The sequence below is a fragment of the Leptopilina boulardi genome, unplaced genomic scaffold (assembly GCF_019393585.1).
Source record: "Leptopilina boulardi isolate dan_hultmark-lab unplaced genomic scaffold, ZJU_Lbou_2.1 LbouV2_167, whole genome shotgun sequence".
Classification (NCBI taxonomy): domain Eukaryota; kingdom Metazoa; phylum Arthropoda; class Insecta; order Hymenoptera; family Figitidae; genus Leptopilina; species Leptopilina boulardi.
Genome location: NW_026137715.1, coordinates 64,127 through 81,571, shown reverse-complemented (window position 1 = coordinate 81,571; position 17,445 = coordinate 64,127). Strand labels below are relative to the sequence as shown.

The following is a 17,445-nucleotide window of genomic DNA, read 5'->3' as shown; positions in this document are numbered from 1 at the left end:
AGTCACAGCCATCAATTAGCCACGATATGACCTGATTTAAGCCAAGTCATATCCACGATTTAGCCAGATTACAGCCAGATTATAACCAGATTTAAGCAGGTTTTAGCCAAGTCATAGCCACGATATAGCCAGATTCAAGCCAAGATTTAGCCAACTAACAGTTACGACTTTGCCGTGCTACTGCCAGGTTTTAACCAGGTTTTAGCCAAGTCATAGCCACGATTTAGCCAGGTTACAGCCACATTATAACCAGATGAAAACCACGCTTTAGCCAAGTCATAGCCATGATTTAACCAGGTTGTAACCACGTTTTCGTCACGCTGTAGCCAGGTTAAAGCCTCGATTTTGCCACGCCACAGACATGCTTAAGCCAAGTCATAGACCCCTTTTCGCCAACTTATAACCAGGTTATTATATCTACTAAAATTAATAAAGAAAACTTAATTACACAAAACTGTGTTGACTTTTTTTCAAAATTTACAATTCTACTTCAAATATCTACACTTTATCATGTTCAAAGAAAATAATTTAAATTGAGGATTTAAATTTTTTTCCATTTCAGATAGAAAAAAAAAAAAATTAGAATGGAAAATTTTTCTATTCAAATCACGTAGTGTGTATTCACTCTTAGAGAATTTTAAATCAGCAACGAAATTAAACTTGTGATTATTATATTAAAAAAAAAAAAAAAAAAAAACTGGGGTAAAAAATGTAATTTTATTTTTCCAATCTTTTAACTTAGTTATTGAATCGAAGAATATAAAAAATAGATTTGACCTCAGTCTATACATATTAAATATTTATCTAAGTGATACAAATTTTAAGATTATATATAACATAACGGTTAACTTCTCGTGAATATTTGATGCATAATATTAAATGTACAAGGTGTGTGATGTACTGAATTGTAAATGTCATTTAACCAACGTGGACATCTTTATTACATGACATTCTACGTTTCTCGTAAAGATCCTGTCTTCAAATTTATTACACTCAGTTATCCGATACTTCTTGACACGAGGAAAAACACCATTGGTTTTTTTTTTTTAATTTACAAATGTTAGATACAATATTCCAAGAAATGGGTTTGATTTCTTTGAAAGGGGTAAAAAAAAGAAGGATCGATTCAGTATAATTTGCCTTGTTACTCGTTAGCATGTATATTATGGTAATATATTGGTCATGTACAAGTATACACTTGCTATAAATCATGTCCTCTATGTTGACCACATTTTATTCTAAATTAAATTTTTATTTTATTGTTTAGTATTCAGTTTTTTTTTGATTATTTTTTAACATGAAAGATAAGAACTAAAAGAATTTTTATTTTATTTTTAACTATTCCATTTTTTAACATGAATGATGAGAACTAAAAGAATTTTTTTGGGGAAAAAAAAAGTTTTTTTTTTTGCTCCATTTGTAATGTCTGAAATTCTCTTTCACTGCACCTTAAGTGTATCACTTCTTGGGAAGCTTTCCACTAATTTCACACAATGAGCTATAGCGTTCTAAATGCCGTAGATCCAACGACGAGAGGCGAACCAATTAAGCTGCTTTCATGGCTTACCTCTATCATGGACACTAGTGCCCTTTTCTTTTCAGGAAATCACCCAACACGACGTAAAGTTCAATTCCTCGAGGATTTCTTATACCCCATAGGTTGCCTTACTTTTACAACCTGGCATTTATGTTCCTTAGCACGTATCTCTCTCTCTCTCTTGCTCTCTTCCTCCTTAGATCGTTCAAATTCCATTCGACGAGTGGATTCCCTTAAGACCTCTGCGCGACATATCCGTCAAACGACAAGAGTTTCAATTTTTTTTTTTTTTTTTCTCTCACGCTGTCCTTCAATCGATATTTTTCTTTTTGTTCCTAAAAAGTTTTGATTCTTTTTTTTTTTCATTCTTCAAAAACGTATATATGTGAATAAGATTACCATTTGTTAGAAGTTTTACTTATAGCAAACTCAAAATTATATGCCCCCTAGTGGAAATGAAATATTTATATGAAAATGCTAATATTTCAGCAGGACCAAGTTTGAAATTATTTACGCAAATCGAAAATTGTGTCCGCCTCAAGGGAAATCAAACACGCACAAGGCCAAAAGTGTGTTTTTAGTTTAATCTAGAAACACACTGATATGTGTTTTCATACATTGATAATAATGGGAAATAGTACTTTTTTTCTGTGAGTCGTTTGATTAGGTTCTCATTTTCATTATGTTGAGATCATTTATGAAGAATTTTTTATAATCAAAATATAAACTAGATTTAATTAAATGATAATTTAGTTAAAATAACGCATTAGCCTAGACGTAGCCATGATTAAGCCTCGTTAAAGAGAGACTTGCTTATAACCAGGTTAACAACACTTTAGCCAAGTATTAGCCACGATTTAGCCAATTCGTAGCCATGATTAGACCACGATTTAGCCAGGCTATAATTATTTTTAGGCCAAGTTACAGCCATGATTTGGCCACGGTATGTCAGTGTTAGCAAGACGTAGCCATGATTCAGCCTCGATAGAGTGAGACTGGCTTTTAACCAGGCTAACAATGCTTTAGCCAAATCATAGACCACAATTTTGCCACTTTTTAGCCAGGTTACAACCATGCATTAGCCAATTTACAGCCATGATTTAGTCACGTTATGACAAAATTAGACACGCATTAGCCAAAAACGTAGCCATGATTCAGTTTCGATAGAAAAAAACTGGCTTTTAACCAGGCTAACAATGCTTTATCCAAGTTACAGCCACGATTTGGCCAAGCTATAACTAAACTCTAGCCAGGTTATAGCCACGTTTAGTAAGATTTAAATTACTTTTAGCCAAGTCCTAGCCACAATTTGACCAGGATATAGCCACGCTATTATAAAAAAACCAGGTTAAAATTAAGCTTCAGCCAGGTTATAACCAGGATTAAGCCAGGACATGGCCACGATTTGGCTACATTATAGCTACGCTCTGGAAAGTTTATAATTACGATTTGGCCACGCTATAGTCATGCTCTAGGCACTATTCAATTATCGCTTTAGCCAGATCAAAACCACGCTTTAGCCAAGTCATAGCCACAACTTAGCCAAGTTATAACCACGCTATCATTAAGTGTTAGCCACAATTTTGCCACTTTTTAGCCAAAATATAATCACGCATTTGCCGAGTATTAGCCACGATTTAGCCAATTCGTTCCCAGGATTTGACCAGGATTTAGCCATGCTTGAGCCAGGTTATAACAGCGCTTTTGCTAAGTGATAGCCAGAATTTTGCCACTTTTTAACCAGAATATAATAACGAATTAGCCAAGTTTTAACCACGATTTATCCAATTCGTAGCCAGGATTACACCAGTATTGAGCCAGGTTATAGCCATATTTGAGCCAAGTGAAAGTTACAATTTTTTCACGTTTTAGCCGGGTTATAACCACGCATTAGCCAAGTCATAGCCATGATTTAGCCACGATATAGACAGATTTAAACCAATATTGAGCCAAGTCGTAGGCGTAGCCACGATTTAGCCATGCTGAAGCAGCAGTTTAGCCATATTATAGCCACGTTGTAGCCAGGTTATTGTCATCATTTAGCTAATTCATAGCCATGTTTTAGCCAAGCTATATCCGTGCTTTAGCCAAGTCGTAGCCACGATATAAACATATTTAAGCCATGAATTAGAAAATTCGTAGCCATGACTTAGACAGGTTACAGCCAGATTATAACCAGTTTTTAACAACTTTTTAGCCGATTCATAGCTATCTGTCAGCTAAGTTATAACCACGTTTGAGCCAAGTCGTGGCCACGATTCAATCGCGTTATGGTGTAATTTTTAATTATTATTTTTTTTGAATTTATTATTATTATTATTATTATTTCAATATAATTTACTGCACTGTCCCGTGATTCGAAACAATAATGTTTTTTTTGGTAAATGCTTTCTTTTGTCATCCGCTTACTGTAAAGAGAACCAAAACATAAATTTATGTGTAACATGTTAGGCAAGAACGGCATGTATTATATGCCTCTGTTTTGTGCATGAGAAAGCCTCAGGCATTGTTTTCTAACAAATTATGCAGGTTGTTTTCCTAGATACGCAAAGGCGATATCAAGCGAGGTTAATGGAGACAAGTTCATTGTGCACCTAGTAACTATATACAGGGAGAGAGAGAGAGAGAGAGAGAGAGAGAGAGAGAGAGAGAGTCGCTAATGAGTCTGGGTTGGTCCTACGAAAATCGTAGAGGACAGTGAAGAGCCCACCGAGACTGAAGATGATTACTTGTTAATGCTTAATCGTTATCCCCACAGAGCTTAAATTACCTTTTGCATTAAATATACATATATATGTTACATGTATACAAACACAAAGATGACATCTCTCACTCTCTCTCTCTCCCACCTTCTCTCTCTATATCTCCTGACTCGCTTGTTAGATATTAAATTCTCCTCGATGTGGTTAGCTTATTTTTATCGACTCGTAAAATAAAATTGACGATAGTAAACATTTCAAAATTTCCAATTCCAGTCCCGTACAATTTTATAATTTAAGACCTATCTTGCGCAAATTTTAAGAATTAACGTTGCGTGGTTCTTTTTAATCTTCATGCAATTTCAAATTAATGGTTTTAACTAAAGAACTTTGGAATTAAAATTGTAAATATCGGACACAGAGGTTGATAGATAAAAAAATACTATATATTGAAAATTAATTTAGTTCAAATTGTAATTAAATCGTGATTTTACTTAACTAAAGTCTGGTTAAAATCTATCTGAATAGTGGCTAATGCCTGGTTAAGTTATGGTCAAATCTTGGCTACGAATTGGCTAAAGAGTGGTTATAACTTGGCTAAATCGTGGTTGAAACTTGGCTAAAACGTGGTTCTAACATGGCTAATCAGTGGTTAAATAAGGTCTCTAACTTGGCTAAAAAGTGGCTACAACATGGCTAAATCAGGGCTATGACTTGGCTAAAGCGTAATTTTTGAACTGGCTGCAACGTGGCTAAATCATGGCTATAACTTGGCTAGAACTGGACCAAAATCGAGGCTATAACCGTGTTAAAGCGTGGTTATAACTTGGCTAAATCGTGGCTGAAACTTGGCTAAAACGTGGTTATAACATGGCTAATCAGTGGTTAAATAATGTCTCTAACTGGGCTAAAAAGTGGCTATAACATGGCTAAATTAGGGCTATGACTTGACTAAAACGTAATTTTTGAACTGGCTAGAACGTGGCTAAATCATGGCTATAACTTGGCTAGAACTGGACCAAATCGAGGCTATAGCCGTGTTAAAGCCTGGTTATAACTTGGCTCAAAAATAGCTACAATGTGGTTAAATAGTTACTATGACATGGCTAAAAAGTGTATATCACTTATATGACTCTGCTAAAGCTTAGTTTCCATAAGGCTGTAACGTGGCTTAAACATGGTAACAACAGTCTATCTTGGCTTAAGCGTGGTTATAAATTGTCCAAATAGTGGCTGTAACTTGGCTAATGCGTGGCTATAACATGGCTAATTAATGGCTATCTAGGCTAAAGCGGGTTTATAATTTGGCTAAAGCGTAGTTTAAACTTGACAGATTCTGTCTATATATTGACTAAATTTGATAAAATATCAAAATAGTGTAAAAAAATTCCAAAAAATGAATAATGACTCGTTATACTTTAAAATTCTAATTTCAGTTTACAAACAAGATGGAATCTTGGCGCGATATTCTCTCTACTCAGCCTCTTTCTCTTTCTCTCTTTCTCTCGCTTGAGAGAAAGAAATCTCCAAATGAATTAACGAACCTTGTATTTAAAAACACGGAGAGAAACTTTTAATTTTCACTGACATTCTTTCTATGACAAAATGTTCGCTTCCCTTAATTCCTCTTAATCCCTTTCCTTTCTACTCATCATTTCCAGTAAAAGGAGTGAGAGCGAGCGAGCGAGCAAGCGAGAGAGAGAGAGAGAGAGAGTTTTTACCTTCGACTTTTTTTTGTGCTAAAAACAAAGGCTCTGTAAATTAACAGGAGATTGCTCTTTTGTCCCATAAAATAAGTACGAATGAAATTCAACTTGCCCGCCACTTCGTCCTCTAATCTTGACATCGCGAGACTAATTGCAACACACACAAAAATCTCTTATATAATGAAAATCTAATTCATTATTTTTCAAATATTGAATTAACTTCTTTAAACATTTACGTTGAATTAATGCTCTCTCCACAATTCAATTTGTCTCATTCTTTTGTGTATTTTTGCACTATTTTTCCCTAATGTGAGAATAATTTTATTTTATCTTTTTTATTGCATTTTCAAATTGCATTTAAAAAAAAAATTTTTTTTTGAAGTTCAATTTATTTTAACAAGGCTAAATCATGTCTATGACTTGGCTAAATAGTGGCTGTAACTAGGCAGAAGCGTGGTTATAACTTGACTAAATAGTGGCTTTTTAGTGGTTATAACTTGGCTAAAGCGTGGCTATGACTTGGTTGAAGCGTAGTTATAACTTAGCTAAATAGTGGCTGTAACTTGGCTAAATTCTAATTATAAAATGGCTGAATTAAAAGTGTGACTTGGCTAAAGCCTGGTTATATCCTGGCTAAATCGTAGTAAAAATCCTGGCTAAATCATGACTGTGACTTGATTAAAACGTGGCCGTAACTTGGCTGAAACGTGACTAATACTCGGCTAAAATGTGATTAAAACCTGGCTAAATCGTGGGTATTACTTGGCTAAAACATGGTTATAACCTGGCTAAATAGTGGCTATAATATGGCTTAATAGTGATTATAACTTGGCTAAAGCGTAGTTATAACATGGCTAAACAGGTTGTCTTGGCTAAATCGTGGTTGTAACTTGGCTAAAGCATGGCTATAACCTGGCTAAATAGTGGTTATAATAAGGCTTAATAGTGATTATAACTTGGCTAAAGCGTAGTTATAACATGGCTAAACAGGCTATCTTGGCTAAAGCGTGGTTGTAACTTGTCTAAAGCATGGCTATAACCTGGCTAAATCAAGGTTATAATCTAGCACAAGCATGGCTATAGCATTCTTAAAACATGGTTATAACTTGGCTAGAGCCTGGTCAAATCATAGAAATGAGAAAAATTTAACTAAACTCAAAAATTAACAAAACAAAATTGAATAACCCAACTTGCATTGGTACTTAAACGCAAAACAATCTGATCCTCCAAAAGATGATGGTAATTATTATTCCCTAGTCAATAATAATCACGAGGATTAATTGGAAGCGTTTTGCTTTGCTTTATGGTCAATCTCGTAGAATTGCTGATAGGTCGAGGCGATATTGGATTTCATGGAAGAGAAGGGGAGTGGAAAGGAGAGGGGGTGGGTGAGGGAGAAACTATATTGGAAATCCTTAGTGAAACACTTGGGAGCATGAAACTCACCCTTTATGTATCCTAGGCTTACGCGTGCAAGGATGGGACATGCTTGTGCAGGCGTTTCAACATTTGTAGTAGATATGCTGCGCACATGTATATATATATATATATATATATATATATATTATATGTATACGGGAGATGAATCTGGGACACACTAGATTTCCCGTCAACGTGCGGTGTTCCTAAAGGGACCATCCACTGCAGTATCTCACAGCTTTGATAGTAGATTGGCTCATCATCTGATGAGGAATCATTAGAGACGTGTGCTGGACATAATCACCTATTCTGATATGACGGAATAGCGTCAACAAGAGATGGATCGCCAACACACAAACATATCAGGAATATTAATTGATACACTATCTCTCACTCGATTCTAATATTTGTCCAAAATTTTAGAAATATCTCTATAATTTTAGGTTTTAAAATTTCCTCATTTATAAGTAATGATTTTTTTGATGATTTTTTTCAAGTAAAACACTTGGAAATTGTGGCTTCGTCATGGCTATGACTTGACGGTAACTTGGCTAAATCGTGGCTAATACTTGGCTAAAATGTGGTTATAACATGGCTGAATCGTGGCTGTGACTTGGCTACGACCTGGTTATATACTATCTAAATCGTAGTCAAATTCTGGCTACTTGGCTGAAAGGTGGTTATAACCTGGATAAATCATGGGTACAGCGTGATTATAACATGGCTGAATCGTAGCTGTAACTTGGCTAAAGCCTGGTTATATCATGGCTACTTTGTAGTTAAATCCTAGCTACGAATTGGCTAAATTATTTCTGTGACTTGATTAAAACATGGCCGTAACTTGGCTAAAACGTGGTTAAAATTTGGCTCAATCGTGGCTAATACATGGCTAAAACATGGTTATAACCTGGCTAAATAGTGGTTAATTCTTGGCTAATACTTGGCTAAAACGTGGTTATAACCTGGCTATAACTTGGCTAAATCACGGCTACGTATTTTCTAAAGCCATGTTGTAACTTGGTTATATATAAATCATGGCTGTAGCGTGGCTATGACTTGGCGAAAACATAGTTATAACCTGGCTAAATAGTGGCTAATTCTTGGCTAAAACGTGATTATAACCTGGCTATAACTTGGCTAAATCACGGCTACGTATTTTCTAAAGCCAAGTTGTAACTTGGTTATATATAAATCATGGCTGTAGCGTGGCTATGACTTGGCGAAAACATGATTGTAACCTGGCTATAATCTGACAAAATCCTGTCTATGATTTGGCTAAATATAATTGTAATTTTCGAATCTTTGCAAAATCATGGTTATAACTTGGCTAAATCGTCTTTCTAACGTTTTTATCATCTCCCTTATCCCAATTTATAATTAACAAAGATTTTAGAATACAAGTTTCCTTTTCCACACATATTTATCTTAATTTTTTAAATAAATCCATAAAATAAAAAAAAAATTCTTAAGTCTTTTACATCCGTAGAAAGTGAGTACAGGAAAAAGAAAATAAGTTTCCCCCTTTTTTTATACTATATTTATAGTATGTGACCGATTAATAAATGCATGATTCCGCCTACACAAAACGCCGACTGCTGAGTTACGCTTTGCAAACGATAAATAGGCAAATGTGATTCGTGTACGCCCACGTTTTGCTCTCGCTATACTTTATGAATGAAATTTATAAGAAAATATGGTGTGTGTGTGTGTGTGTGTGTGTGTGTGTGTGTGTGTGTGTGTGTATAACAGACAACTTGGACCCAACAGTAGCAGTTGCCCGTTGACGATATCACACAACGCCCATTGAAATATTACCAGTGTTGATTCTTAGATCCAATATGTCGTTGGTGTCAATGATCTATTATTAATTCACACTCTCGATCATATCACACACACATATATATATGCAAATAAAAAACTATAAAGTGAAAGTTTTCTTTTCCTTGTCATTCACATATATATAAGATAATAACTAATGACATCTCATATACGCAAATTATCATATTTATATAGTATTTTAAAATTATATTTATTATTTTCAGACAGTAAACATATTTCAAATGATTATGAAAAACAAATTATTTTTTTTTTTTTTATTACAAAATTATTAAAAGTTAGCAAATGAAACTTAATGGTATTTTTTTTGTGTGAATTTAAAAATTTCTTGTTCTTCACTTGACTGATGTAACTAATGATGAAAATTTTTTTTCTGTTCCAGGTAAGAATTTCTGGCACGTTTATATTATGGACATTTTCAAGAGGGTAAAGAATCCTTTTTAAAAATTCCGCTGACCACGTAAGTAGTTTTTATGATCCATGAATTCTCAGTTGGTAAGCGGAAAAGTGCTGGATGGAAAATATTCAGCCGATTTAGTTTTCTTATACATCAAGAGAGAGAGAGAGAGAGAGAGAGAGAGAGAGTCGAAAAAGGCACGTGCCTTTAAGTCGCTACCAGCGCGGAAACTTATTACCACATAACTTCATCAACAAGTCAAATGGCCACGTTTGAAAGAGCGGCAACTGATATCCGCAAGCAAATATTCCATGCACGGTCAGAAAAAAAGGGACGAAGGCTTCCGTTTTCTTTATATCGATTTTATGTCAGAGCCAGGGGCCAATACATATCACTCGAGGAATCGCAATAATAATAATAATAATAATTATTATTATTATTATTATTTTTATTATTATTATTTTTATTATAATAATTATTATTACTATTATTATATTTATTATAATTACTATTATTATTATATTTATTATAATAATAATACTTTGCCACTTACAAAATTTTCTATGCTTACAACTCAAACTAGAACTGCAACGAAAACAAATTTACAACCTGGCTATAACCTGGCTCAATTATTGACAATTGGTGGCTACGACTTAGTTATATCGTGGCTAAATTAGGGCTATTATTTGGCAAAAATATGGTTAAAAATTGGTTACAAACTGGCTAAATTCTGGCTATGACTTGGCTAATTCTTAGCTTAAATCTGTCCGTATCGTGGCTAAATCATGGCTGTGACTTGGCTAAAACATGGTTAGAATCTGGTTGTAGCCTAGTTTAGTCGCGGCTATGACTTGACTAAATCATAGCTTAAATCTATCTGTATCGTTGCTAAATCATGGCTGTGACTTGGCTAAAATGCGATTCAAAACTGATTATAATCTGGCCAAATTATAGTTATAGCGAGGCTAAATAATGGCTAAGACTTGACTAAGGCGTGACATTAATCTGGTCAGAAAGTGGCTAACACCTGGCTATGACACGGCTAAACAGTGGTTAGAAACTGGCTAAAGTATGGCTATAGCGTGGCCAAGTCGTTGCTACGATTTGATAAAAGCATTGTTATAACATGGTTATAATCTGGCTAAAACATGGCTATGACTTGGCTAAAGCATGGTTGTAATCTGGCTAAATCACGGCTGCGACTTATTGTTAGATAAACCGTGGTATTAGTTTGGCTATAGCATTTTCAAATTGTAGCTATAACCTAGCTAAAGCATCGTTGTAACCTGGCTGAAGCATGGCTATAACTTGGCTAAAGCCTGGTTGTAACCCAGTTATAATCTGGCTAAATCGTGGCTATGACTTGGCTAAATAATAATAACAATAATAATAATGTTAATATTAATAATATTAATCGGTAATATTAATAATAATAATAATAATAATAATAATAAATAATAAGGAAGAAGAGAAGATTCTTAATTACGTTTAAAAAGGAAAGTGTCTAGCTAGGAAAAAAAGGAAAAAAGTCTCTCTCTTCCCTAGGAGTCGTAACTTTCTCATGTTTTGACGTTCATTTGACTTTAAATCACATACTTTGACGTTAAGTGTTTCCCACCTATACATATATATAGAGAGAGAGAATGAAAGAGGAAAAAAAGGGAATTGGATAAGTTTACCAAAAGTTTTTTGTCCCACCACGTAAATGATGTGAGTAATATTTTATTTTTCACAATTACTATATTTTGTTAAGTTTTTTTTTTTTTTGAGAGAGAGGAAGAATGAAAAAATGTTGTATATAATCCTTAAATATGTTTCAGTTATATGGTAGTTATTCATTATAATAATTAAAATATGGTCCAGATATTCGTAACTATCCTTTTGAGCGTGAAGCACACTACAGCTGAGTCCCTTATTATTAAATCAAAACACGTTGAATAAAGCGAGTCTTGGATGTAGTCACGTTTCCACTTATGTTATTACCGTATCGCGAAATGCTTCTGCGGAAGCATTTTAGACTTAGCATAATAAATATCATCAAAGTTATATATATATATGTTTGCGAAAACAAGTTTACGTACACTCGGAAAATTTTCTTCTCTCTCTCCTTCTCCCGAAAAGCAAATGAATGTCGATCGAGTAACGACACATCTGCCGAGTCAGATAATTATCTCGCCTTTCGTACAATGATCAAAACTTTGGGAATTCCAGTTAGATCGCACGTGGAACCAGCAATTTGACATAAAGTGGAATTACATATCATAAACTAATATATATGCTAAAGAGAGGGGAAAATTCAAAAAGTTAATTTCATTTTATAATTTAATTTAGTTCGTGGCTTTATCATGGCTGTGACTTGGCTAAAACGTGGTTAAAAATTGGTTTTAATCTGACTGTAACCTGGCTAAATCATGGCTATGACTTGGCTAAATCTTGTCTTAAATCTAGCTCTACCGTGGCTATACCTTGGCTAAATTGTGGCTAAAAATTGGATATAATCTGGCTTTACCCTGGTTAAATCTTGATTTAATTCTGTCCGTATCGTGGCTAAATCATGGCTGTGACTTGGCTAAAACATGGTTAAAATCTAGTTATAATATGGCTGTAGCGTGGCTCAGTCGTGGCTATGACTTGGCTAAATCTTTGCTTAATTCTGGCTACATCGTGGCTATAACTTGGCTAAAAATTGATTATAATCTGGCTTTAACCTGGCTAAATCCTGGCTATGACTTGGCTAAATCTTGGTTTAATTCTGTCCGTATCGTGGCTAAATCATGGCTGTGACTTGGCTAAAACATGGTTAAAATCTGGTTATAATATGGCTGTAGCGTGGCTCAGTCGTGGCTATGACTTGGCTAAATCTTGGCTTAATTCTGGCTATATCATGGCTAAATCATAGCAATGACCTGGCTAAAACATGGTTGTAAACTGGTTAGAATGTGGCTAAATAATTCTCCAAGATCTCCTTCATTTTTTAGCAGGAAAGGAATATAAATTCCAACGGAAGTGAAAATCCGAATTTAAACAGAATTTCTACTTAGCCTTTCCGGAAAAATTCCCGTAATTTTCCTTCTATTTCCGCTACAAAGGAATATTTACTTACAATAAAGAATATTCCTTTTTTTCTCAAAAATCATGGGAAATTTCACAAAAAAAATAAAATAGAACAATAATTATATTATTATTATAATTGCAATGGAAATTATAACAAGTTCTTACTGGTATGTTTTTCCAAATGGTTAATTATACAATTCTCTAAAACAATTCTCCAAGATACTTATTTTTTTTTTCTGTGTACATTTTCCCAGTTTACTGTCTTTTATAACCCCTCAATGTCGTTTTATCATCATAAAAAAAAAAAATTTCCCTTTACCGTCTTATAGCTTTTATCCCTTGGAAAATTTCGCGATCCTTTTCGCACAAGGGCAATCATTTCCATCCCTTCCTGTTTAGTATAATTACGAATCTCATTTCACCTTTGAGTTTCAAGACAAAAGCAAAGGCACTTGTAAATTAACAAGAAATTGCTGTTTTCTTCTTCTCCCCTCCCACCCATCGCCCTTCTGTGTGTAAAGTGGATAAGTAATTTTATTTTTCCCTTAATTGTAAGGTGTTCCTTTAAAACGTTTATCTAATTACTGTTTTTCGTTTATTTCACACACAAAAAGAGATGCCTCAACTTACAAACCATTTCCCAGCTTAATTACTTTAGTAATTACAATTTTTTTTACTTCTTCTTCTTCTTTTTCTTAAATAAAAAATATTTAAAAACTTTTATATTCGTCAAATCATTTCAAGCGGAATTTAAATCCAGATATTTCGAAAAAGAGAAAAAAAAATGGAAATTCATCTTTTTCCTCAAAGCAATCTTATGCTTGTTGATTTAATAAAAAAAAAAAAAAAAAATGTAGAAAATAAATGTATATATGAGATTGAGACTTACCTTTCCTATATCGCACGTTGGTTTGATTATCGTGAAAAGTTCCTCTCTGCGGATGGTTCCTTCAAAGGTACTTTTCCACATTTCCGCTACATCGACGTTTGGCAAACTTGTCCATTAACCAAATATCCTCTTCGTTCGAAAGTCCATTAGCGAGAGTGATATTGATCAATACAGTTTTACGTTTTGACATATTTTTTTTTCTCCCCTTAACTTTTGCTAAATCCATTTTTTCTTTTTGAAAAAAAAGAAATGTAAAAAAAATACATTTGGGAATTGATTAATTTTCTTCATAACTTGATATTTATTAATTTTGTGATTATCGTTGGGAGAAAATTGACTTTTTTTGTAATTCAACTGTATTAGTGTGTTAAAAGGTTTTAAAAATTAATGTTCGAAGTGGAACAAGAAGAATGTAATTTTTTTTTATCCATTTTGTTTTTGTCGGAAATTGGGAGGAATTTTTGTGAGAAAATGAAAAAAAAATTCGATTACAAATAATTATAGAAATTTTCATTGATATTAAAATTACTCTTAATTATCACTTTTTTCTCATTGCACATTCCATATTTGCGATTACACAATTCAAATTCTGAATTTCACATTCCGGATTCCACATTTCACATTCCGTATTCCACTTTTCAAATTTTGTATTCAGCATTCCACTTTTCACATTCCGGATTCTACTTTCAAAATTCCGTATTTCAGATTCCACATTCCGGATTCCACTTTCAAAATTTTTCATATCGGATCCCATATTCCAATTTCCATTTTTCACATCCTACATTCAGAATTCCATATTCCGGATTCCACTTTAAAAATTCCGTATTTCATATTCCGGATTCCACTTTCTGAATGTGGGATGTGGAATCTGACATATTGAAAGTGGAATCCGAAATGTAAAATCCGGAATGTAAATAGTGGAATTCGGAATGTGGGAATCAGAACGTAGAATGTGTAATCTAATTATTTTGAATGTGAGATTTAGAATCGAGATTCTGGAATTTGGAATGTGGGATCTAGAATCCTGAATTTGGAATGTGGAATATTAGATCCAGAATGTAAGATTTAGAATCCGAAATGTGGAATCCGGAATTTAGAATGTGGAATATGTGATTCGGATTATAAGATCTAGAACCCGGATTGTGGAATCTAGAATCAGGAATTTGGAATGTGAAATATATGATCCGAAATGTGAAATCCAGAATGTGCTATTCGGCATCCTGAATGTGTTATCTATAATGTCGGATCCGAAATGTAGAATTTTAAATTTAAATTGCGCAACACGTAATGTGAGATTCAAAATCTTGAATGTGTAATGTTGCATTTAATTATTCGAAATATGAGATTTAGAATACAGATTGTCGAATTCGGAATCTGGGATCCTAAATCCTGAATTTGAAATGTGGAATATTAGATTCGGAATGTAAGATCTAGAATCGGAATATGGGATCTAGAATCCGGAATTTGGATTGTGAAATATGTGATTTAGAATGGAAATTCTGGAATTTTTTTGTGGGATCTAGAATCCTAAATTTGGAATGTGGAATATTAGATTCGAAATGTAAGTTTTGAAATCCGAAATGTGGAATTTGGAAAGTGGGATCCGACATCCGGAATTTGGAATGTGGAATATGTAATCCGGATTGTGGAATTTGGAATGTGGAATCTTGAATCCGGAATTTGGGACGTAAAATATATGATCCGGAATGTGAAATCCAGAATGTGCGATTCGGCATCCTGAATGTGTAATCTAGAATGTGGAATCCGGAATGTAGAATTTTGAATTTAAATTGTGCAACACGGAATGTGAAATTCGAAATCTTAAATGTGTAATGTGGCATTTAATTATTCGAAATATGAGATTTAGAATCAAAATTGTGGAATCTAGAATTTGGATTGTCGAATATGTGATCCGGATTGTGGAATCCAGAATATGGGATTTAGTATCCTGAATGTGTAATCTATAATGTATGATATAAAATCAGAAATTCGGAAATTTGATCTCCGAGAAAGTTACCTATACAATCAACTCCATGACAATTGATAATAATCATATACAATCGACAAGTTAAGAATTTACAATATCTTTATTTCCCATTACCATTCGTTTTTAACTTAACAAAGACGAACCTTTAAAGTTTTATGGTTTGTTTCAAAGTCTCAAGCGGCGATAGCGACTCTTTGTCACAGTGTGCTTTGCGACTCATTATCTCGAGGCGACCCAGTTTCCTTAATGAGGATATCTCTGAGGGAGTTAAAGAATTCCAGAGGTGCAAAAAAAAAAAAATAAGAAATTCTAAAGTTCAGAGCCCATATACTTAAATGATGTAAAATTTATATATTCATCTTTTAAATAACATTTAGACAGAAAAATAATTATATATACTATTAAAAAAAAAAACTATAAAAAGTCAAAGAATGATGAAGGAGAAACGTTAAAAATGTCAATTTGTAAGGAAACTTAAACTTATGAATAAATAATTTACTGTTTTTAAAAAAAAAAAAACACTTCCATCTCCGTAAGTTTTCTTCGCGAAGACCTCGAGAGAAACACTTTAAGATCACTCGGTTTATGGGCCACTGGAGGTTCTATATACTTTTCTTTCTCGTATGTGTAAGGTACAATACACACATGATAAAAGAAGGAAAAACGAAAAGCTGAGAGAGAGAGAGAGAGAAAAAGGACGCACGAGGGCAAAGTACACGTTGAAGTGGAATAAAAAGGAAAAATACTCAAGAGTTCAGGGTCGAACTCGCCAACTACCAGGAAAGAAAGAAAGAGAGAGAGAGAGGGAGAGAAATGAGATTTATTCGACTTTTATTCTGATAAATTGTTTACTTGCCTCTAGAGACAAATTTTTCTTTTCTACCAAATTATGGCTGACCTGTGATTTTACCGATACATTCCGAAAAGTTTTTTTTTTCTATCAAATACCAAACCGTTTAGAAGAGAGAAAAAAGCGTTAAGAAAAAAATATTAAACAGTGAATTTTACGTGAGAAAATTCTTGCAAATTAGATTTTAATGCCAATTGTCCAGTTCCGCGTTTGGTTTTATCCTTACACTTTTTTGAATTTGTAAAATTTAGAAATTTCCTCGTATAATTAAATCCCTAAACTTAATTTACAAATTAATTATAATTAGTTGGATGCCCTTAAATTGGTGGCAAATGATCGAAAAGAAGAAGGAAAAAGCATCTCCAGAAGATGACGCAAAAGCAACGCGGAGGCATCGAAGTCTTCTAAAGACAAGAAAAGACTTTACATTCAGAGACTTTTCACAAAAATTTAGAATCAGCTTTAGAGAAAAAAAGACAATGACAATTGTCGTCCAAGTCGGTCAATGATGTTCGTATGCTGACAATTTAGGTAAGCTTCGCAAAAAAAAAATTCGAGAGTATAGTGTCTGTAAATTTTTGATAGAGTTGTAAAAATAGGAGATTTTCTGATCAAAAATCGGAGACGGATTTAACGAGGAAACTTCCACCACCAAGGTTAGTAAAACATTGGAAGGAATTTGTAAGTTACAGTCGATGAATCTAGCTCTATTATACCTAAAAAAAATACCCTAGTTTGGTGCAACAAATCCCAATAATCAGAAACTGCTACTTTACCTTCATCCCAAACTGAAGGCTCTAAAATTGCGATTCTTCGTTTCAAGTAAACTTTCCCAGTGATTATTACTTTGCTCCCATTTTTTTTCCACATCTTTATTTCAATTTCAAGAAATATTCCCAAGTACTGCAAATAAAATTCAATGGAAATCTTGTTTAGCCATTTAGACAAAGGGATTGTTTTCAATTCACGAATGCGTCTAGATCTGGAACGAAGATAGGAAACGGAAAATAATAGCGTGGTATTATATGCCATTGATTTTTTTTCCTACCCTCCGGAGAAGTATATACTCGT

At 33.7% G+C, this 17,445-nt stretch overlaps 1 protein-coding gene across 1 annotated transcript in view; it reads left to right on the top strand.

Moving 5' to 3' along the window:
- The window catches only part of LOC127277427 (fat-like cadherin-related tumor suppressor homolog), a 307,324-nt gene extending 297,668 nt beyond the window's left edge, over nt 1–9,656 (top strand). The window contains exon 4 of the mRNA XM_051298530.1: nt 9,580–9,656. Within this exon, the coding sequence (XP_051154487.1) occupies nt 9,580–9,641 (62 nt within the window). The 3' untranslated portion in view covers nt 9,642–9,656. The remainder of the gene's footprint in view (nt 1–9,579) is intronic.
- The last annotated feature ends 7,789 nt before the right edge of the window (nt 9,657–17,445 follow it).